Source organism: Ipomoea triloba, chromosome 12 (assembly GCF_003576645.1).
Source record: "Ipomoea triloba cultivar NCNSP0323 chromosome 12, ASM357664v1".
In the NCBI taxonomy this organism is placed as follows: Eukaryota; Viridiplantae; Streptophyta; class Magnoliopsida; order Solanales; family Convolvulaceae; genus Ipomoea; species Ipomoea triloba.
Window position 1 is genome coordinate 17,398,003 of NC_044927.1, and position 24,839 is coordinate 17,422,841.

General features: G+C 34.1%; 1 protein-coding gene across 1 annotated transcript; it reads left to right on the top strand.

Annotated features, from left to right (window-relative positions):
* The first annotated feature begins 4,151 nt into the window (after positions 1 to 4,151).
* Positions 4,152 to 23,169, top strand: LOC115998531 (DNA-directed RNA polymerase I subunit 1). Its single transcript, XM_031238114.1, has 21 exons — positions 4,152 to 4,337; positions 4,485 to 4,654; positions 5,859 to 6,018; positions 6,099 to 6,452; positions 7,475 to 7,726; positions 7,837 to 8,016; positions 10,140 to 10,302; positions 11,270 to 11,460; positions 11,791 to 12,054; positions 13,464 to 13,552; positions 13,643 to 13,790; positions 13,934 to 14,152; positions 14,239 to 14,514; positions 14,610 to 14,748; positions 15,449 to 15,654; positions 18,598 to 18,800; positions 19,324 to 19,522; positions 19,625 to 19,953; positions 20,434 to 20,574; positions 21,072 to 21,801; positions 22,282 to 23,169. The coding sequence occupies exons 1-21, from the start codon at positions 4,320 to 4,322 to the stop codon at positions 22,900 to 22,902; spliced, it is 5,052 nt and encodes a 1,683-aa protein (XP_031093974.1). The 5' UTR covers positions 4,152 to 4,319; the 3' UTR covers positions 22,903 to 23,169.
* Positions 23,170 to 24,839: the final 1,670 nt, after the last annotated feature.

The following is a 24,839-nucleotide window of genomic DNA, read 5'->3' on the forward strand; positions in this document are numbered from 1 at the left end:
CATGAAGAAACTGAATACAAATATTCACAAAAGTATGGGCTAGAAGGTATGCTGAAACTAATATATGCTTAATATATGTTGAATGCGTGCTTAGTATATATGTTGAATATAATGCTACAATTTGTGTGCTTAAATATATCATGATAGGCTGATTTCAATGGAGATGATGGTTATAAAATAAGAAAGGGAGACAACAATTTAAGGCCAAACTTGCTGGTAGAAGTTGCTCATTCAAGGCACGGGATCTTTCAGGTATACCATGCCCACACGCAATATGTGCATCTTCGACATTGGAAGGGAACATCATGACTACATTGACTCATGCTATTTAAAAGAAGCTTACCTAAGAACTTACGCCATAGACCTCAACTAATGAATGGCGAGCTATTCTGGCCAAAGACACAAAATGAAGAGATACTTGCTCTAATTAAAAAAAAAAGACTGGAAGACCAAAGAGAAAAAGAACACGTGAGGTAAGAGAGGGTCCATCTCGTCCTAAGAAAAACACATCAACTACCGGTAACACTACCTCTACCTCTGTAAAGAAAAGAGTATCAAAGAAGGGAAAAGTGATGTGTTGTTCTCTTTGTAAGAACCTGGGCCATTATAAACCACAATGTCATATGTAGTCTAACTAATGTGTTGTTCACGTTATACTTGTATTTGTTATTACAATAAAAGCTTATATTCCTTTCCTTTGTTGTAGCTTGGTCAATCACAGGAGCCAGTCATTCACCCTGGGTCGAACTCAGCAATCAAGTTTCTCAAGCATCAATGAACAAATGAACATACATTATAAACTTAGTTTGATGGATTGTATATTTTGGCAGATTGTATATGGTGCTTTATTGTAAGGTTTTGGCAGTTTTACATTTCACATTTTTAAACTTTGAATTTTAACATTATTTATGTTTTGATAAATTTCTATATAGTTGTAATAATGTCGTAATAATTTTAAAAAGTTAGTTGAAGTAAAAAATAAAAATAAAATTGACATGTAACAATGATTCAATGTGTATGTATTGTCTAAAAACATAATAAGTATGAATGAAGGTTATACCCTTCATTTATGTCCGTTTTTTCCGTTAAGTTTTTTATACATTATGCTATAACAATTGTACTTTACAATATATTAGACAAACATACTCCTACCGTTATAACTTTTGTTATCTTTTATACTATTGTTATCATGCACATGCATCCACTATATATTTTCTTATTTTCTTCAATAATAATAATATATATTCAATAATAATAATATATACATATATATACATATTATATATTGGAGTTATTAGTTATTTTCTAAAATATAAATATAAAATTTATAAAAATATTTTACATTATTATTATTATTTACAATAATTTAAAAATCAAAAATCTAAATACACTTAAAATTTTAATATAAAATATTAATATTGGGTACCTATTCTTTGCGCATCAGAAAAACTAGTAGCTACATATAAATGATGAATTTTAAATAGAAAAAAATGTACTCCGTATGTAAATAATCATTACTCGCAACAAAATTGTCATAAGCTATATATATATATATATATATATATATATATAGTATAATAAATTTTAAAATTTTTAAAAATAGAAAAATATATGCATGAAAACTCATAATGAACTAATGTTAATTGCAATATTTCATTGGTAACTCTCTTGTTAACACAACACAAATTCAGACATAAAAATATCTATAAGTTGTACATACTTATTTAATGTAAAATACCTTTTGCAGTATGTCTAACATTGGTGCTAAAAATATGGTTTGACTTTACTAAATTGAAAGAATTGTTATTATATTTACAAATATTAATTTAAAAGTTATATAAATACTAAAATTTAGGAAAAAAGTGTTTTAGTCATATATATATATAGATAGATGCTCTCTAAACGTTACAAACTTTTTAATTCTTTCATCTAAAAATTTGATAGATTTTTTTTTTCAATTATTGTTTATATCTTTCCAATAGAGGACACAAAGGAAGACGTGTGACTGTTAAGCTATCTTAAAGAAAGACAGTTAAACACTAAAATGGTGGAACATTTGGCGCATTCTTCCCCAAAGAAGGCACCAAATGCTGCACCATTTTGACATTGATGAACAATGAAGTGCTATTGTTCATCAATACCAAAATGGTGGATAATTTTGTTATATTTTGTCATTACTCATTACTTTTCTTTGTTAATTCATTTTGCATTCTTATTTTATTTTTATGTATTTACATATAGTGTTAAACACTTATTTTGAAAACTTATATTATTAAAAATAAATCATGCCTTTTGAAATATTGCATTAATATGATTAAAATAAGATTAATATTAAATATAAATTAATTAAAAATTAAATAAACTAAAACATAACTTCAACAACATTAAATTGAATATATTATATTTTGTATTAAAATAGTTAAAGTAAAAATAAATAAAATTTTAACTTACGAGAATACACATTATTTTAGTGTATGAATAAAATTTAGTATAAATGAGTTAGAGATGAATAAATCAACACTAAAATATGATTGAAATAAAACTAATATTGAATATAGATTAATTAAAAATTAAATTATATAAAACATAATTTCAACAAAATTAAATTGAGTAACTTATATTTTATATTAAAATAGATAAAGTAAAAAATAAAGTTTTAATTTATGAGAATATAAATTATTTTAGTGTATGAATAAGATTTAATATTAGGGTGTGTTTGGAAAGCAGGAAAATGATTTATGGAAAATGAGTCATCTTCCAGAAAATATTTTCCTTTCTTGTGTTTGGCTGCAGAACAGAAAACTGTGTTGGTGTGTTTGGCTCATTTTCCAGAAAATGGGTAGGAAAATGAATAGAATTATATAATTGAATATTTTAATTAATTTGTTTAAATGTAACAACATTTATAACAAATATACAATCCAAAAAATAAAATAATCACAAAAAAATCACAACAAAATAATATCTATCTCATAAAAAAAAATTAAAAATAAAAGTGGCCGACTGGTTTCAGATGTCAAATAAAAAAAATAAAACTCATAATATCTATCTCATAATAAAAAAAAAAAAAATTATTACTTAAAAACAAAAAGAAAAAATTGAAGATGTCAAGAAGATGGGATGAAGACGAAGAAGTTAAAGCATTTAGGAGGCCTGAGGAGAAGGAAGAAGCAAACTTTGGAAAATGACTTCCCCCAAAAAAAGGGGAAGTTATTTTCCATAAAATTGGGCTTATTTTCCATTGACCAAGAAGTTCATTTCCATTGACTCTATTTTTCCCCTTCTTCCCAAACACCAAAAACCCGGAAAATGATTTCCAGAAATCATTTTCCGAATTTCCAAACACACCCTAAATGAAATGAATAATATTTAGCTTAAGAATATACTAGCAATATTCATGGACACGGTTCAAAATTTGATATTAATACTACGGAGTAATTAACAATTAGAAAAAAAGAAAGTCTAAGGGTGTGTTTGGTTGGGGGGTTTAGGCATAAGGTATGGGTATGAAAGTGATTGTTAGTGTTTGGTTGATAGGTTTTGTGAATGCTACTATGGGTTTGGAATACCCCCATCAATGGCAAAACCCATACCCTTATTAAATAAGGGTTTCATCTCCCTTCATCATTTCTTCCCCAACTATTAATAATCATTCCCATTCCACCCAACTACCAAACATGCTAAGGGTGTGTTTGGTTCGCACATGGGAATCGGAATCGGAATGGGTATCAAATACTTGGTAAGGGTAATGGGTTTTGGTGAAAGTATTTAGCATGTTTGGTAGTTGGGTGGAATGGGAATGAATATTAATAGTTGGGGAAGAAATGAAGAAGTGAAATGAAACCCTTATTTAATAAGGATATGGGTTTTCCCATTAATGGGGTATTCCATACCCATAGTAGCATTCTTAAAACCTATCAACCAAACACTAACAATCACTTTCATACTCATTCCCTATACCAAAACCCCCCAACCAAACACACCCTAAATACTTTCACCAAAACCTATTACCCTTACCAAGTATTTGATACCCATTCCGATTCCAATTCCATGTGCGAACCAAACGCACCCTAAATCATACAAGAAAGCCGTTTGCCACATCCAAAACCAAAAAGCTTAGCACTATTGCTCATTAAACCCTAAACCCTTATATCGTGCCTCACAAAATTCCCCACGCCTAGTAACATAGCGTCTCTCTGCCAGCGTCTCTCTGCCACCGATCCTCCCTCCCTGCGGCTCGCCGGGAACTCTTAATCTCCTACTATATATATCCGCATAAACGCAGCTTGATACATATCTGTAAGGTCACATTCGGAATCATGCTTCAAGCAGTTGAGGTAAAAACTATTTTATTTCTCTCCCTCACAAAACTGTGATTTATTGGTAAAATATGTTAGAACAGGTGCCTATCTGTTTCAGTTTGCTGCATTGGTTGCGACGTATCTGTAATTTTTATTTATTTGTTTTTGGAATTCTATGATCAGGGTGCGTCTGAGGCCGTTGAGGCCGTTACTTTCAGTTTCATGACGGCCAAAGAGGTACGGCGCCACAGCGTAATGAAGGTTACCAATCCCAATCTTCTTGATTTGGTGGGGTGTCCTACTCCAGGGGGTTTATACGACCCAGCCTTGGGTCCTTCTGATGAACGTGCTCAGTAAGTTTACCTAACTTACATCTTCTTTTAAATATACACAGTCTATACTATTTTTGTAGCTCTGTTTTGATTTTTATTATTCCTTATTATGCGGAAAACATAGCCCATAGTGATGCTGTTTGGTTGTATTTCTCATTGCCTTGTAAACTTTTACCAATTGAAGAACTATATGAATATATGATTGTGGATGTTTACCTCTGCCATTCCATCTGTTTACTTGGGCCAATTATTCTGTATGACATGGGTAACTGCCCAGAAGAGCTGTTGCTTACTGGCACTGAGATTTGGTTTTCTATATCTTGATCCTAATTACAATATATTTATAGAAGTCAATATAATATTGTGGGATGTAATATAATTTATATAAATTTTTAGCTTATGAGGCACCAGTTGATCATATCTAATTCTAAGAGTGAAAAAACATCAATTTACAAGTAATACATGAGAGACTTGGGGCCATTTTGTCAGGATTTTGCTTTGTTTGAGGAAAGAGAAAATAAAATAAAAATTAAAAGGAAAAAAAACTGAAAAGGCAAGCCATTGATGGTGCAAAGTGAGTTATTTCCTCAAAAACTGTGCAAACCAAGTTTTTTGCAGTAAAACCTTTCTTCTTTCTCTCCTCTTTCTTCCAAGTCATCAAATTTGTCTCAAAAACTGGTAAAAAAACTCCCTAATGGGGATGCTCTAAGAGATAGAAGTATAGAACTCTAGAACTTTCTCAAATATTGATTACATAATTGATAATAACATTATAACATGCATATTATCTTGTATTTTAAATCTATATATTTGATTTAATATATTAATATATTAATTTTTTTAATAAATTATAGATGACAAAATGTGATTTAATTTGGTATTCCATTAAATAAAATGACTAAAAAAGCTAATATATTGATATTTTTTGGGGTCTATTTTGAGGCATAGCGCCTTCAAACTTCGAAGCCAATACAAAATGCCTTGATACCTTAACTAACCTTTTTAAACCTTGATGCTTGAACCTCAGTCTTTTTATTTTCCTAGTTGAAAATGTTAATCATCTTTGTACTGTTGAATCAGTACATACTTATTGATTTTTTGCTGCTACCACCAAATTTGCATGTCTGCTTTTATTCATGTGACAAAATGGATCCTAAAGTTGCCCAGTACTATTAAATTGCCTTCATCGTAATTACTTTCACTTTTTAAACCACTATACTTGCAGGTGTAAATCATGTGGTCAGCGTTCATTTCACTGTCCAGGCCACTGTGGTCATATTGATCTTGTTTCTCCCGTCTACAATCCATTGCTGTTTGATATGCTGCATAATCTTTTGCAAAGAACATGCCTATTTTGCTTTCATTTTAAGGCAAGCAGGAGAGAGGTGAGTTTAGTTTATGAATATTGCTTTGGATTTAGTGCATTTCACAATCACAGTCTGCATCCCGTTTATTTTTAATGTAGGTTGAGAACTGTGCCTCCCAATTGAGATTAATAGCAAAAGGTGATATTATAGGGGCCAAACAATTAGGTGAAGCATCATCAGAAGCCAAACAATTGGGTGAAGAATTTTCAAATGACTACATTGATACTGATCCTGTGGACTGTGAGGGAAGCCATATGTCAGGCCTTACTGGTGATTATGGTTCACAAGATCATTTTGACCATAATAAACAGCAACCATATTGGGACAATTTTCAGTTTACCGAAGCTATGGCAGTGTTGAATAAATTTCTAAAGCCAAAGCCCACTAAGTGCAGCAAATGCAAAGCAAAGAATCCAAAGATCAGTAAACCAACTTTTGGATGGCTTCATATGGTATGTGGCTCATGGCACCACATTGACTTCTTGTAATTTGTATCCAGACTTTCATTTTATTAGTCTATTTTTGATATCGTAGATCATTGTTAATTCTGTTGAAGGATGATTGCTTGCTCATTCTGTGAATATCAAGTTTTAAAAGGTCAATTCTATTTGTTCGGTTCAGAGGCAACAGCCCACATTGTGGCCATGAACTTATCTGTTATTCAAAATGTCAACAATTAACCCCATCTTTGGTCTTCCTGAGTTGAAATGTGGTTATGTTAGTAATTTGGTGGCTGTTTTAGTTTTATTATTTTCATTTTAGATGGAAAATTGATATATTTTTCATGAAGAAGGGTATCAGTGCACTATTTTTGTAGTCCTCGGATTAAGGAAATGTTACAGAGGACAATCATTTCAGCATGAGATAAAGTCCAGAAAATACGTCATATAAGTAAAGTTGTTTTCTACATGCTGAAATTCCACAAGATTCACACCTATAGAACACCATTGCTTTTGGTTATGACCTTATCGTTTTACTGTGATGAAATGGCTAAGCTAGCTCTTCTCTCACCCTTTTTAATTTTTTTTCTTGTGTGCTTTTTAACAAGATTTACAGTCTTTATAAACAAGTATATTTGACAGACTATCCTGCTTTATTGCACTCATGCATTGTAAGGTCATTCTATTTGTCTATAAATACATACGTAGAGTTATTAAGCTATTATATTGCAATTGCTCAACATGAAGCATGCATCTGAAGTTAATAACAATCATGTCATCTGTAATTCCATTATGGTTGGTTGACGATAATTTCTGCTTGAGGAGAGGGTGTATACATTCTTACAGTGTGCACTTGCACATGTGGATGTTGACAGCTGTTCTCAATGACTCAATCTCTCATGTTTGAAGTGTTTTTCTTTAGTTACGACATGCTAATGCTTTGTGGTAATGATTATATCACTTAGTTTTTCTGAAGATTTTGAAATTCCTGCTGCCCTTCTAATATTCTTTTGTCAACTGGATTATTTCTGTAGGCTGGCATTTCAAACACAGTACTTCGAGAAAATATTATTGGAGGTCATAAGTTGGAGGGATGGAGCACAGGTGGAGCCAAAGAAAACATTACTTCTGAGGTTGTGAATGACTTTGAAACTGCTGAAACCAACTCATTCCTGACTACGGATGGAGTAGAAAATTCTATGACACCCAGGAGTCGTGAAGATACTGTGTATCATGAGTTGGAAAAACAGAAGCGTATTCTTTCAGGACCTCTTTTACCTTCTCAGGTATAACATATTGGTGTAATTTGTAGGCATTATAATGCATTCTCCTGGATATGAATTCCTTGCTATTCTCTTTGGAGCACTCAAACATCTTCATTTGTTTCTACTTATAGGTCAGAGATATTATAAAGCTCTTGTGGGAAAATGAAGCTTCTATCTGCTCTTTTATCTGTGACATTCAAAGCCAGAATCTTAATAAACCTGACAAGGTAGCAGGGCACTCTATGTTCTTCTTGGAGGCTGTTCTTGTCCCACCTATCAAATTCCGTCCACCTGCGAAAGGGGGAGACTCTGTAAGTATTAAAATTCGTGTATCTAAATGATTTCCTAGCATTGATTCTGTTTCTGTGACTTCCACTTTCTCGAGGGATTGTTGAACTTAAGATTTATGAATTTGTAACCAATGGATTTAAAATTCTTAAGACAACAGCCATGACTATATCATATTAGAAATCATTATTGAATGAGTTCTGAGCTTTAATGTGAGCGTATAAAGGTGGGGCTTGGTGGTGACCAAAAGCTCATCTATTGATTTCACGCACAAAAAACCATCTCCCTGAAAAACAGACTTGCGGTTCTTTACTCTTCCCTCTCAAAACTTCACCTGATTTTGGAGCCTTGTGTATTCGGTTTGATGTTTTGACTGCTATCCCATTTTTCTATGGTATGTGATGAAAATGTCCATTTGTATATGTTTCTATTTTCAGTGTTATATATATATTTTTTTCTTTTCTTAAGATCACATGTGAGAAAAAGAAAAGAAAGAAACAGATACCTTAAAGCTTGTTATACCTGAAAGTAAAATTACACACCAATGTGTTTAATTTGACTCGTGGCGGTGTAATTTTTGTTTCACACTTGTGAATTTCCAATTGGATCCTTACTTACCCCCTTTAAATATGGTTTTAAATATGGTATTGTCTTATATTAGCCCTTTTTCTCGTGACTACTTGTGAGCTTAGACACTCGTATCGTGTTTGGTTCACAAAATGGGTTGGAATAAGGGTCAAATAGGCCACTCAACTGCACACCAATCTGCAATTAGGCCATCGAACTCAAACAAAATGCAATTGGGTCCTTGAACAACACATTCATTCAATTTAACCCAAAATGACATGTTTACCTGAAAGTATGCTGATGTGGCGATCACCAATTTTAAAAATAATTTTAAATAATTAATTAATTAAAATTAAAATTTAAAGAAACAAACAACACAAAAAATAAAGAATTGCCAGTCTCCCATTGGCTTCATCTTTGTCTCCATGGCTAGGGAGACTAAGGAACCTTCGTCCCCTGGCCATGGAGAAGAAGTCGGCCGGAGACGATTTGTCTCCGGCAGGCAATTCTGTTTATTATTATTATTTTTAAATTTAAATTTAAATTTAAATTAATTATTTTTATTTAGAATTATTTTAAAAAATTATTTTTAAAATCGGTAACCGCTATGTCAAGTAAACAGGTCATTTTGGGTTAAATTGTATGAGTTTGTGTTTTTCAGGGACTCGATTGTTTTTTTTTTTGAGTTCGATGGCCTAATTGAAATTTGGTGTGTAGTTGAGTGGCCTATTTAACTCTTATTCCAAATAGTTTAGGAATGAAATAACATTGTTGGGAATAAGTCTATTTCATTGTTTGGTTTGACTTTCTATTCTTGGGAATGAGTTACTCCCTACAAGGGGAATAACCATTCCAAGGGTAATAACATGTATTTGCTATTTTGAGTTCTCAGGATTGGTGTCCAAAAATGTACTTTGATAGTTTTTTGCACACAATCATATAACATATAATACACACACATATATACCTATAAATACATACATATAACATATAATTCAGGCGCGTGTACATTTAAATACGTACTTAAATGTGTATGTGTGCATAAATTTCATGTATCTCTCTCTCTCTCTCTATATATATATATATATATATATATATATATATATATATCTTTATATATAAGTATTTATGAATAAATTAAATAAATATATTTCCAATCCTTTATAAACTAAACACTAGAATGGGATTCCTTTAGAGTTTAGTCATCTTATATCTTTTTCCTTTGCCAACCAAATAATGGAGTATAGTTCCTATTCTGAGGTCTTGTTCGATCTATATGAGAATTTGGAGGTCTCATTCCGTGAACCAAACGTGCGTTAGTGCCTAGGAAGTTCTGTGATTGTCATACTATCCATGTTCTTGTGGTTGCCCATCCTCCATAGTCTATCCTTAACTGCTATAAGGAAACAGCTGAGGTCTTATTGTATATCACATTTTGAGGAGTTCTAAAGTACAGATATAGAAGATGTTACCAGTAATTCAGTGTGATGCAATACTTTTTTTAATGGCGTTGTATATATGGTGCTTCCTTAATCAATAGGGATTATACTTATATTATATATGTGTTTGCGCTTTTCAGGTAATGGAGCATCCACATACTGTTATGTTAAACAAGGTCCTTCAGTCGAATATAGCCTTGGGGAATGCTCATGTTAACACTACTGAACGTTCTAAGATCATCAACCGATGGATGGAACTTCAACAATCTGTAAATGTTTTATTTGATAGCAAAACTGCAATGGGTAAGTAAACTGATTTTTGATTTGTTATCACTGGTGCTGTTTTTGACCATTACGATCTTGATTCCCATAACATCCTTTAGGGGGCGTTTGGTTCGGGTTATTTAAGATAACAAAGGTAATATTTGGTTGGTTCTATAACATTCCTATGTTTTGTTGGAGTTATGTAACTTCCCAATGGAATAAAATTTAACCTCTACATAAGCTTTTTCCCTATTTTGGAGGGAATGTGATACCCTTGGCATCCTTAGCTATTATAAAATTCCTTTTAGCTTTTTACTAACTTTGCCCTTCACTTTCCATCATGTTGCTTTGTTTTTGACCGAAAAGTTAAAATCATGGAAAATAACCATTCGGTCAAAGCAAGTAAGTTTACTTTGCTTAACATGAAAAATCAACTTTGCGGAAGCCACATTTGAATTTGTGGAAATGAAAGAATCCGCATGTATGCAGCCACAAATCAACTTTTCGCATGCCTGCATGGAAATGACTTTGTGGATGCATGCATGCAAATTAATATATATCAAATTTTGCATAGTTACATGCATTGGAATATTGAAATGCATGAAAAAATATTGAGGGTATTAAAGTAAATAACCATTATAACGTAAAGCACAACCCTTCAACCAAACAACTTTATATTACATATCTCGATTTTAACCAAACCCAGGATCAAACATTCCCAACAATCCAACATTTCCTAAGGTAATATGACATTCCGTGAACCAAATGACCACTTAATGGCTTCCCTCCCATTTCCACTTCTGCTTGGCTGATTTGTTCTTGAGGCATTTTCTTTATCTATGTAATGCTTTATTCACTAATCAGCACGTACTCTCTAGTGGTTTAAATTGTCTTATTCATCTGATTGAGTTCTATTTGGTTTTGCTTTATTTGGTGGGTTCAAATCAACATGCTCTGTACCGTTAGGCCAATTCTTTTAATTAAGATCTTGCTAATATGATGGCAGCTCAAGGTCAAAAAGATGCTGGTACTGGCATATGCCAATTGCTGGAAAAGAAAGAGGGTATCTTCCGCCAGAAAATGATGGGGAAGAGGGTCAATTTTGCATGCCGATCTGTTATATCTCCAGATCCTTATTTGGCTGTCAATGAAATTGGTATCCCGCCTTATTTTGCTCTCCGGCTAACTTATCCAGAGGTAAGATGCATTTTGTTGTTGTGCTTGTTTACTATCGCTTCTTTGCCAAATAAAATTCCTTTTGTGCTTGAGATTTTTGTCAGACTTGTGTTGGATGCTCGGGAAAATTTCTTTTACAACTTCTTTTAGTTTACTTAGAAATTGCTTGGGCAGTGATTGCATATTTCATAACCTTTTTTTTCTCGTTGTTTGGAAGAGGCGGTGGGGTGGATTAGACACAAGATGGGAAAAGTAATAACAGTATAAGGAAGAAGCAAGTTTTACCTATCAAGAATGACCAGTTTTTTCTTTTATATCTTCTATTTCTGATTTCAAAAAATATTCTTCCAGAGAGTGACTCCATGGAATGTTGCAAAATTGAGGGATGCTATTATCAATGGCCCTGAGATCCATCCTGGAGCTTTGTCATATTCTGATAGAGTATCCACAGTTAAGCTGCCACTAAATAGAAAGATGCGTGTAGCAGTATCTCGAAAATTGCCTTCTTCTAGGGGCGTGGTAACACAATCAGGGAAGAACAGTGAGTATGAATTTGAGGGAAAAGTTGTATACCGACACTTGCAGGATGGGGATATTGTGCTTGTCAATAGGCAGGTATGGCATTATTCCTCAAATAATTATCTTATTTGTCCTTTCAATGTTGTTACTGCATTCCACTCACTTTGTGTCTTAAGCACCAAATGTCATTTGTTCTCTACTTACAGTGCAAAGAGAAGTGTATGCTTTTTTAATTGAAGCTCATTATTATGTATGCATGTATATGTGCACACATATTATGGTACAAAATATATAATTAAACCTGTTAATATGCATAAAAAGAACCAATAACAAGTGATGAATCTAGTACAATTTTTGTAGAGATGTGTCAAAAAAGCAGTGTGCATTTTAGTCACCAGGCCCTATCTGTTCAATTAAGGGAAAAATCGTTGCTTGTGATAAGCTTTTGATTGCTGGATAGGTGTAAGTGGGAAGTAGTAACCACCCTTGCTGATGGTACCTTGCTCTGTTTTCTTACTGGCCCCTCCAACACTGTCTGTAACTTTTATTGCATATAAAATGATTTATTTGTTTACCAATGAAGTGCTGAAAGAGGCTGCAACAAATTAATCACTGGAAAACCACCAACCTTAAATCACAATGTAATGCTTAAGAAAATTACCAAAGTCAGACAATGCTTAACAACACACCCTCACCTGAAATCACCATGTGAGACTGCAAAAAATTATCAAAAGGACGGAATAAAAATTTTCAACTAATTTAGAAGTGTCTTATCTTATGAATGGTCCATGAGAAGTTTAAGTTTATTGCCACATGTGCAGCCTGGGCCACTTACGCTTAAGTGAGCTAGGAGGCATTAAAATGAGTTGGATGATCACTACTAAAGATTAGGTGGTGATCTATATATGATTTTTTCCATAAACACGTCATTTTGTTCTTCTATGAAAAGGGAGAATACATAATTTACAAGGCTTTGAGAGGAGGATCACAGTGAACATCCATATCTTCTGCAAACTTTGTGTTTCTTAACTTTCTTTTAATCCCATGTGCATATCGTTCTGGTACACTGAGATTTGGCATCCTCATTTGGAGTTATTCTATGCTGATAAATGATCATGATTGCCTTGGTTGATAAGAGGTCATGCCTACCTGTGGCACTAATTCTTGGTGTTTATGCCTTTAGTGCATAGAAATTTGTGAAACTTTTTTCATCATATGCTTCTGTGAACAAGCTTCTAAGCTAGGGCATTTTGCACTTACTCTACTTGTTGAGTGGTGAAGAACTATAAAATCATGTTAGAACTGAAAGATTAAATGCTATTTACTTGCTTTGTGTTTGTCAGGAAACTAATGAATATTTTTATTGCACAGAGGGGTGTGGTTCGCTTTCTTTAAATGTTTAAGACAGTAAATTGAAATACTTATTCAGAATATGTGAATTCATTTTGCTTTCACACAGATTATTTGAAATTGCTGTTTAGTGTAACTGAGAAATTTATTCGCAGCCAACACTTCACAAACCCAGCATAATGGCACATGTAGTTCGTGTTTTGAAGGGGGAGAAAACGCTTCGTATGCATTATGCTAATTGCAGGTTGGTCTACCTGCTATTCTGTTTCTAAAGAGTTTCTTATACCTGGTAGAAATGTAGTAATTGACTAATTAACTATGGATTTACTTTTAGCTCTTACAATGCTGATTTTGATGGTGATGAAATGAATGTCCATTTTCCTCAAGATGAAGTTTCTCGTGCTGAAGCCTATAACATTGTAAATGCTAATGAACAATACATCGTTCCAACAAAGGGTGATACTGTTAGAGGCCTGATTCAGGTTTCTTCATCTTCATTTATGTTTTTCCCAACTTCTAAACTGTTTTTCCGAACTTATTGTCATTACTGATTTATGATCTTTTACTGCTGTAAATGTTGTGAATCAATGGTACTAATGTGAATGTTCTTTGGCAACTTCTTTAGGATCATATTGTAAGTGCTGTCATTCTTACAATGAAGAATACATTTTTAACTCTTGATGAGTTCAACCAACTTCTCTATGGGTCTGGTGTGTTCATGGCGGGGCATGGTTCATTTTCTGGAGATCGTTCTCGGAAAGTTTCAACAGTAGACTCTGAGAGTTTTCTGCAGCCTGTATTGCCTGCTGTGTGGAAACCAAAGCCTCTTTGGACTGGGAAGCAGGTTTGATAAGAGATTGCCAAGTTTGTGCTGAATAACCTTGATTTATGAACATATCTCTTTAATTGTTTTTAACATTACAATTCTAGGTCATTACTTCAATTCTAAACCATCTGACAAGAGGTTTCGCACCTTGTACCATCAGAAACAAAGGGAAAGTTCCGGAGAAATACTTCTCGAAAGATAAAGATAATACTGCTGATAATAAGTTTATCATTTGGAAAAATGAGTTTGTACGTGGTGTACTTGACAAGGCACAGTTTGGGAAGTTTGGTTTGGTCCACACTGTTCAGGAGCTTTATGGTTCAAACATTGCGGGAGCGTTGCTCTCTGCTTTTAGTCGATTATTTACCATTTTCTTGCAGGTGGTTGTCTTATCTTTTTTCTTTTCAAAGTTTAAGTCTTTATATCAAGCCTGTTGGATCATACTTTTTTTGCTGGTTTCACTTCTATCATTCAGACTCATGGCTTCACATGTGGAGTGGATGACCTTATAATATTGCCTGACTATGACTCCAGAAGGAAAGAGCATCTTGAAGGGAATGATGTTGGTGAAGAAGTTCATGCTAATTTTGTTAAGTTCAAACCTGGAGAAATAGGTATCATAATCTATTGCATATGCATATAATGAAAGGAATTCTCAGACACTGTAGCTGTGCTTGGCATTTTGTAATATTTTGTTCTAATTACCCGCTAAATTCTCAGACACTTGCTGTAGCCATGCCTGTCACTTATTTTTTTAATCTTTTCTCTCTGTGTATTGTTTTAATTACCTTTTTAATTCTGCAGTACCTTAGGTTTTTGATGAAATTCCTGACATTATGAAAAATAAATGCTTTGAGTGAGTTAACAAGGCCATAAACTATTTGACTTATCAATGCATAAAAACTTTTGGTTGCTCTTATTTACTGCAATCCTATAGGAAAGCTTCTAAGCTAGTCCTCTGTTCATGCTGTATATCATTGTTCTTTTTCATCAATTTATATTAGCAGAACGCCATGCTTTTCATCAATTCAACAAAAAGAGATAATTATAATATAATATGAATTTAATGCATTCTCAATATACGTGTATACATGCACTGCAAATAATTTTCTACCTTGAAATGGTCCATGTGTCAAGATCTTGCAAATAAGAAAAATGTTTTCGAACAAATCTCATGAATTTGCTACCCTAATGAACAAACTTTTGATAACTCCTTTTTGATTGTTTTATACCTCTATTCATTTATTTTCTTAATTCTTATCTATTTGTATATATATATATTTTTACTGATGTTATTTGTTTGGTTTATTGTAGGTCCTGTAGAACTCCAGCTGGAAATTGAAAAAGCTATTAGCACAGATAAAGAAAATGCTGTAGCTTTCTTGGACATGAAGATGAAAAATAAACTGAACCAAAAAGCAGAAAAGATGGACAAAGATTTGCTTCAGAAAGGATTATTAAGACCGTTCCCCAAGAATTGCATCTCTCTTATGACAGTCACTGGGGCTAAGGGTAGTACGGTAAGTTGATTATTTATTTTTTTCAGGCTCACAGATTATTTCTTCTAGGCCTTCTCATTTTTCGTTCTGGATCATAAAGAGTCACATCCACATGGACTTGCCATTTGCAACTGGTAGATGGCAAACATTATTCTTAGTGTCATGGGTTTTAGACCTGCCTGGCTTCTAAACCTTGCATCTTCAAACGCAGTTTGCTTTTGCTATAATTTTATTGTCATTCCAAGCGGTTTATATTTCTTTATGTCTAGCATTATTCTATTTTTAATGATGGTAAATTGTGAAGCAATGGTTTTCTAGTTTATATTTGAATGATGCTTTATATCATTTTGTTAGTAAATGAAGGTATGATGTCCAAAGCAATGGGTTTCTTCCACACCATAGTTTTGGATAGATTGAGATTGAGATTGAGATTGGAGTGCTTGGTTCACTCTATGTAGATTACTTCTTCACATATGTGATCATATTTTCTCCTTATTTAAACTTTTGCTTTCATGAAGTTTTTGTTTTATCCCAGGAGAAACAAGTCAAAAATATTAAAATCATCACGGCTGATTATCTCAAGATAGTTAATTTTGTTACCTATTTGCCTGAACTCTTGCTCTTATTTTTTAGTTATAAAATTTTTAGAATTATTTTATTTTATTAAATATTAATATATTTCTGTATAATATTACTTGCTGACTTGCTGTTAAGAAAGTGAATGGGGTGAATGAATATAGTTTGTCACACGTTAGCTCCAAAAGGAAATAAATTGTAGCACCTTGTGAGAAATAAATTAAACAAGTTTAGTGGTTCCCAATATCCCTAATATTTAGAAAGTGATCCAAGGAATAGGACCTTGTTCCTCATTGGTTGGTTTGGAATGAAGGGGATTGACAATGTTTTGAAGTCCATTAATCCTCTATGGATTAATTCAAGGTATTTTAATGGATATGTTTTTTTTTTTTTTGGGCTCAAGGAGAGACCCCTGTTGCTGCTTTTTCCTTGATTGTTTTTTTGGATAGGCTTGATTTGTTTGTAGTATGCTTTCTGTACACTCTTTTGTAATACGATTGGTATCACTTGTGTTAAAGTATAGTGTATAAACTATTAATAGTGTATAAACTATTAGCGGAATCCTTATATTAAGGCTAGTGGAGCACTAGCATGTATTAGGGCAGGATTTAGGGAGTCTTGTCTCTCCCTCTCTCCTATATATGTGTATCAGTTTATGCAGTGAAGAACAAACAGAAAACACAGAAATATATTAGCTTTTCTCCCCATTTTAGTTTCTTAACATGGTATCAGAGCCTACTGGGCATTGATCGGAGCAAAGAGGCGACGCCGCCGGAGGAAGCGAAGCGGCGAACGGAGCCTTCACGCGCCGCCACGCGCCACCGCTGACCGGAGCTCTGGCGACCAAGCGCCGGCGCGTGGGGGCGCGTGAGGCCGTTTCCGGCAAGGTTTCCGGCAGAAATTTGTCTTGTTCGTCTCGTTTTGGTGAGCCCATTCCATCATGATGTCACTGCTGCCCGTCTTCAGTAGCTTTTGCGATTTTGTCCCCCTCTTTCTCTCACTTTCGGTGCAGCAGAACAGCTACAGCAACGGAGACCTTTTGACCTCCATCTTTTCCGGCGAAGGCAGCTGCGGCGAGCAGTCGTGGCCAGCGAAGATTTCCGGCAGTGGTTGGTGATGAGCACCGACCGCTATTGTTGAAGATGATGAAGTAATGGTGTTGTTGATGTTGGAAGTGTTATAAGGAGGGAGGATCTCTTTGCAGTAGGTTTGTTGGGCAGCAGGTTTTGGGTTTTGTGTGTTTTGGTTTTATTTTGATGGTGGAATGAAGGGGAATAATTGGGCAGTAGATTGTGTTGTTTAGTTTGTTTTAATTTAATTTGGTATTAAGTTTAGTTTATGTGATGTTTGGGTCATGGGATTCATCTCATATTTATAGTCATGCTATGGTGTGAGTGGGAGGTGCGTTGTGGTGTTTAATTGGGATGGTGGCATTCCTTCATTAGAGAAGAGAAGTAGCATCAGCTTTGATAGCCGAATGATAGTAGGCTTTGTGGTCAAGTTGACAGCTTTGGTAGCCGAATGAGAGTAGGCTTTGCGGTTGAGTTGACACCTTTAGTGGCCGAATGAGAGTAGGCTTTGTGGTCAACTAGAATTGAAATCTTTGGTGACAGGAGGATCCATTTGAAGGACCATCCGATTGCATCACAACAGCAAGGTTTTTAGCAGTAAACCTAAGGCAGTACAGCTTGTTCATTCTGAAGAAACAGGGGTGCTGCAGGATGGACAGCACGGTTGTCAGGAGAGGTGCGGACCTGGCATATGCCCGTGGCATTATGAAATGTCGGCAGATGAAGAAGAATGGTTCAGGATGAACCAGTTTTTGTGCCAGAATGAACAAGTAGTTTGCGACTTGGGTATTGGTCTCTAGATGTAATGTCCTATGACTCATGCAAGATATTTGTAACAAGCTGGAGCATAATGTTAAAGTATAGTGTATAAACTATTAATAGTGTATAAACTATTAGCGGAATCCTTATATTAAGGCTAGTGGAGCACTAGCATGTATTAGGGCAGGATTTAGGGAGTCTTGTCTCTCCCTCTCTCCTATATATGTGTATCAGTTTATGCAGTGAAGAACAAACAGAAAACACAGAAATATATTAGCTTTTCTCCCCATTTTAGTTTCTTAACAACTTGGTGCCTTTCAATTCTATTTCTTTACTTACAAAAATAAATACAATAGGCATTCGCATTATAAAAGCTTGATGTATCCTCTGGTGCTCTGCAATTTAAACTTAGAAATCCGTTATCTCCAAATTATTGGTTTAAACTGTCAAAGTGTCAAGTTAGTTATCAATTCAAAGACGCATTGCTTGTTTAATATTGTCATTGATATTCTCTTTTTCAATTTTGATCATGTTTAGTACTTGTGAATGCTTCCTGTAGGTTAATTTTCAACAAATATCATCATATCTTGGCCAACAAGAGTTGGAAGGAAAGCGAGTGCCTCGGATGGTTTCTGGGAAGACTTTGCCATGCTTTCCCCCCTGGGATTTCACTGCCAGGGCAGGAGGCTTTATCAGTGACCGATTTCTTACTGGTCTCCGTCCTCAGGAATATTACTTTCACTGCATGGCTGGTCGTGAAGGGTATATCCAAAACTTTCTTTGTTATTCCCATTTTCTTCAACCTTTTACTTAAAAATTTGTGATCATTGCATACTTACAATTTATAAATAATTAGAATATTGGACAATGCAAAATTCTCTTGTAGAAATAAAGAACAAGTATTGTTAAAAAAGCTCAATATAGTATTAGGTACATAAACACACGAAAAGAAGGTACATGAAAGGTTACTTCTTAAACAAAAGGTGCTTGAAAAGCCAAGAGTCACCTAAAGAGATTGTGACATCACCTAAAATTGCATGTCTGTACATTTAACACTTAAATATATCCAACATTTAATATCTATGTGGCTGCATTGGGGAAGGCTAAAAAGAAGTAAACTTTATGTGAGGATTTATATAATCCAAAATGGGATAGGCTGGGAAATTGATTCGTATTGTTATTGGGTTGAATTGAAGCCTTAGTTTTATCTGATTTTTCTAATAGACATGTCACTTCTGGTTTTGTTATCATCTTGGCTCCTTACTCGGCTGACTTGTATATACAGATTAGTAGATACTGCTGTTAAGACTTCTCGCAGTGGATATCTTCAAAGGTGCTTGATAAAAAATCTTGAGAGCCTCAAAGTTTGTTATGATTATACTGTCCGTGATGCAGATGGCTCGATCATCCAATTTTACTATGGTGAAGATGGTATTGATGTGCATCGAACTAGCTTTCTCAAAAACTTCAAGGCACTTCAAAAGGTATGCCCTTTCTGTATAATCCTGCCTGATAATGCTGTCTCATTTTTATCATTGGGAACGAATGTCCAGTGATTTCTCCATTCCTCTTTTATTGATGCTTAGAATGAAGAAACCATTCGTCAAAAGTTTCATCCTGCACGCCAATTCAATTCTTATATTGAAAAATTGCCTAATGGACTTGAAGAAAGGGTGAAGAAATTCTGGATGGAGAGGAAGGCGAAGTTAGATGAAAAATCAAAGAAGTCATTAGCAAAGCATGTGCAAGAGGAACATCTTGAGAAGCAAGTGGAGCAGCTAACTGCAGATAAAAAGAAGCTAGCATCATTTCTTAAATTAGTAGAACAGAAGTATTTGTTTAGTCTGGTGCAAGCCGGGGAACCTGTAGGTGTAATAGCTGGTCAGTCCATAGGTGAACCATCAACTCAGATGACGTAAGATACATCCTTCCTTTTCTCTAAATTTATCTTTGTTGTTTTGCATGCCTTAGCTTTGATTGAAAAATATTGAATTTGCTGCATGCTTGGTCCCATTGTGGGTTTCAATATCGCGTCTATCATAGTTATCGCGTCCCATTGTCACCTAGGCGGGCGCCGCGACTTAACAGGGCGCCGTGATAACTATGGCGTTCATTACTTAACTTTAAGATTGTTTCCTGGAAAGATTTGTTGAATATTCATCAATTTGCATTATTAACCTCTAGATAGTTTAATCCTCTTGTTGGTATGAAGAGAGATGTTTAGTAGGATTGTTGGAAATTACCTCCTGAAATATGTTTCGATATTATGGTTTTAAGGTATAACTTTTTGCTTCATTTCTTTGAATTGAATACTTCCAAATCAGTCTTTTAAATCTTTTCTCCACTATTTCAACAAATACATATTGCTGTTTTAACAACTTTGTTTGGTTTCCAGACTTAACACTTTCCATCTTGCTGGCCGTGGGGAAATGAATGTCACACTTGGTATTCCACGTCTTCAGGAGATTTTGATGACAGCTTCTGATGTGATTAAGACTCCTTTTTTGTCCTGTCCCTTCCGTGGGTGGACATCAAGGTAAATTTCTGGCTTTTATTACCTGCAGTGCATTGGCATCCCTACTAGTATTGGTGAATGTGAGTGATTAAGTCCATATCTTGTGGTTTGCTACAAGATATATAGGGACTCCTTTAATGTGATTTCTCCATTTATTTCATTCTCTATCCTTATCTGGGTTAGTCAATGGTGTTTTCCCCTTTTGTTTATTTCCGTCTCTTCAAGGTCCGCGGGTTTGGTTGAGAGATGATTAAATAAATGTGACAAAAACATGTGGCAGGGTGTTTTATTCACATTTATGATAGGCAAAAACAGGTGGCAAGGTGTTTTGTTCTCATTTATGATAGACATATCTGGATATTGGCATTCAGATTAGAGACAATAGCCAATACTTTGTTCTGGGTTTAGCATGTTGGTTTTTTAATGATTATTTTTGGTCTCTGGCACACATTGTGTCCAAGAAATTTTTTGCTACACTAAATATGCCTTAGATTAAGGACTTCTCTTTCTGTCTTCAGGGATGATGCCCAGTCCCTTCTAGCAAAAGTGAATAAGATCACTGTTGCAGACATGATTGAGAGCATGGAAGTCCATCTATTGCCGATATCAATTCACAACAAAAACATTTCTCAAGTTTACAAGCTTATTGTGAAGCTCAAAAAACATGATTTTGTCTCGTTGGAAGATTGCAAGTATACCCTCAAATCTGCGTTTTTGAGGGAGTTGGAGGATGCAATTGAAAATCATTTGTCCTTGCTTTCTAAAATTAGTGGCATAAAAAATTTCAAATCCAGTGCTCAGTCAGTTGCATCGAATGAAACAGATGAAAATGCCTCTGGTGCCAAATCTCAAGAAGATATGGCTGATGATGATGATGGTGATGAGGAGGATGATAGAACTGAGGATCTTGGTTCTGATGCACAAAAAAGAAAACAGCAAGCTACAGATGAGATGGATTATGACGATGGATCTGACAATGAGCTTTCTGAAATGAAAAATGATGAGACTGATGATGTCAATAGTAGGGAGGAAGAAGCTGGAGATGATGATGATGAAGATGATGAACTGAGAGAATCATCAAAGCCTAAATCAAGTGAGAAAAAGACCAAGTCTACAACTAAAGTAAAGCGAAAAAAGGAAATCTTTGTGAAAAAGGAATCTGACAGGGCTATTTTTGTGGGAACAAAAGGGTCATGCTTTGAGGTCCAGTTCAGATTTACAAATGAACCTCATATTTTACTAGCACAGGTATCTGCTAATCCTTTTTTTTGGATGACTTCCTAGATGCCTTCCTATTTCCTATTCTCTTCACACAGAATTAATATCTTACAATTTTGACTTGTTCTGGCTTGCTTCACCAGAATATATTCAAGAAATTAGTAGACAAGTGCATATTGCGGAAGTTAGTGACAATTCCTAGCGAGTAGTAATAGCTTTAAAATTTTTAATGTGTATTGATACCTTTAGAGAAGTCACAAATGAGTTTTAAGTTATGGTATAGTGCCCTCCAATCCTCCATAAATGAATGTTGTGAACATTGACGAATGGGGGTGGCCATGTTACGAATGTTAAATTGCATTTATCAGAGAATTGGAAACCAGAATGAGTTGAGGATGAAATATATGCTTGTAGTATAGGAAGAGATTCTCTCTCTCCCTCTTGTCTTATTTATTTATTTATTTGTTTGCGGTTCATTGTGTTGATTCAAAAGACTTGAAATACACGCAGGTGGCTCAGAAGACTGCAAAGAAAGTTTACATCAAGAGTTCCGGGAAGATCCATAATTGCAGAATGGTTAAATTTGATGTGGATGAAAATACGGTACTTTGGGACGGGGAGAAAAAGGAAAAAGCCAAGAGGCTTCAGAACAATGAAAGCAAAAATGCTCCCTTTTATTGGGCACTGAAAGCTGCTGGAGTGGATTTTGGTGCATTTTGGGAATTGCAGGATGTACTTGATGTGAATCGAATATACAGCAATAATATCCATGCCATGCTGCAAACATTTGGGGTCGAAGCTGCCAGGGCAAGTCTCATCAGAGAGGTGAAGACTGTGTTTGGTATTTATGGTGTTGAGATTGATTTTCGCCACTTAAGCCTGATTGCAGACTACATGACCCACAATGGTGGCTACCAACCAATGAGCAGACATGGAAGAATAGCTGATTCATTGTCACCCTTTTTGAAGATGTCTTTTGAAACCGCGTCCAAATTTATAGTAGAAGCAGCATCTCATGGTATGACGGACAACTTGGAAGCACCGTCATCCAGAATATGCCTTGGCTTACCCGTCAAAATGGGTACTGGTTCTTTTGACTTGATGCAAAAGTTGGAAATTGATGCACAATAAGAACCCACCACTGTTGTGCACTTTTCTAATGCGATTTTTGTTTATCATTCAAATTAATCTTTTTTAAAATTTTTGTTTTGCAACTTGTTTACCGACAGTCAGAAATTTTGATGAAGCCATTTGGTCATTGAGCATAAGATATTTCCTTTATTCTGTTTTGTATTTAAACAAATATGATGAAAAATGGCATTCAGCCAAGATGTATTGGGAACGAAATGATTTCGTTTGATGGAGCGTAAATCTCGTTTACGTTTTATGTTGCCAACAGAAGTTGATTTGATGTATTACTTCCTGCTTCTGCATTACCATACAACTTAATTACTTAAAGAAAGTATTTTTCACTAATCATACCCTTGAGCGGGTTTCGTAGTTAGCCTTTTCTAACTATCTAGAAGAGGGTTAAATTCTGGGCTGGAGTTGAAACAATCATTATTCTATGGACCATGTATGGATTGAAAATAAAAAGTATATTTTTAATTCTATAAACTATGGTCTAAAGCCAAGGACCTTGTAGTCCAGTGGCATCAAACCCTTTCCTTTATACGGGAGGTGGAGACTCAGTGGAGTCAATACTGACTTGTGCTTTAATAGGTTGAGAAAGTAGTTATGAACTGATACTGCATTGTAATAGAATTAATAGTATTAAAAAAAAAATAAACTATGGTCTAAACAATTGTATGAATTATAAATATATTATTTAGAATTACTGTATATTATTTGAGTACTTAAAGTATATTATTTTATATATTATTGAGTAAGTACATTTAATACACAAATAATATACTATTAATATATTAAAAATTTACCTTATATTCATCTTCTATAAAAAAAAGTTTGTCTAGCATAAGAGGCCAAGCTAGTGCCTCTTGAGTGTTGGGACTCCTTGTCAATGGTTATATCTTATACACGTAGCAACATGTACCCAAACACATCCTTTTTTTTTTTCCTTGTACACTTTTTAAATTTAATTTTTTTTTATCTTTTTCTTTTTTAAAAATAAAAATATTACATAAAAATATAACATTAAAAATTTCTAATTGAGATTTTTTAAATAACACTTACATTGATATATTTTTTAAAAGTAAATTTCTAAATACATAAAATTATTAGTTTAATTGAATGTTTATATACATTAAGCTTTGTTTTTATGAACATATAAAAGGAATATTATGAATTTACTATAAATTGAATGTAAAAAAATATTAGTGTTTATCGACATTAAACTTTAGGCTTATAGACAAATAGAAGAGTTAATTTAAGAGGAGGTCCATTGTCTTTAGTGGCAATTTCAAATTTAGTCCGAGATTATTGTTTTTGCCATTTGATACCCGATACTATTATATTTTGGACATTTTTGGTCCATCTAGTGACTTTTCTAGATAAACTCTATATTTTAGGCAAGGAAATTTTCGTCTCTTTTTTTTTTTTTTTTTTTTTTTTTTTTTTTTTGTGTTGGTTTGCTGAAGAACCAATGATTAATCCAACAAAGAACTGAGAAGAAAGACACACAGTACACATCACACTAGGGCTGTTAACGAATCGAATATGAACGAACAAATGTTGTTCGTGTTCATTTGTTAAGGTTTTCTGAAAGTCTTATTCGTGTTTGTTTGTTAAGCGTTCATGAGTGTTCGTTAAGCTCGCGAACATGTTCGTTAATGTTAATGGACATGTTCGTTAATGAACAGGTTCATAAACATATTCATTAACGTTTGCAAACATATTCGTGAACATGTTCACGAATGCTTAATAAACAAACACATGCATATATTTATGATCACAATTTGTTTGTGAACAAGAAATAATCTATGTTCACTACTCACAGATCAACAGAGAAAATAAAATATTTTTAAAAAGATAGGAGATGATGCATTGCAAAACCAATAAAAAACACATAATAGTATAATAAATATGTTGTTTGTACTTTTGCTTAACTA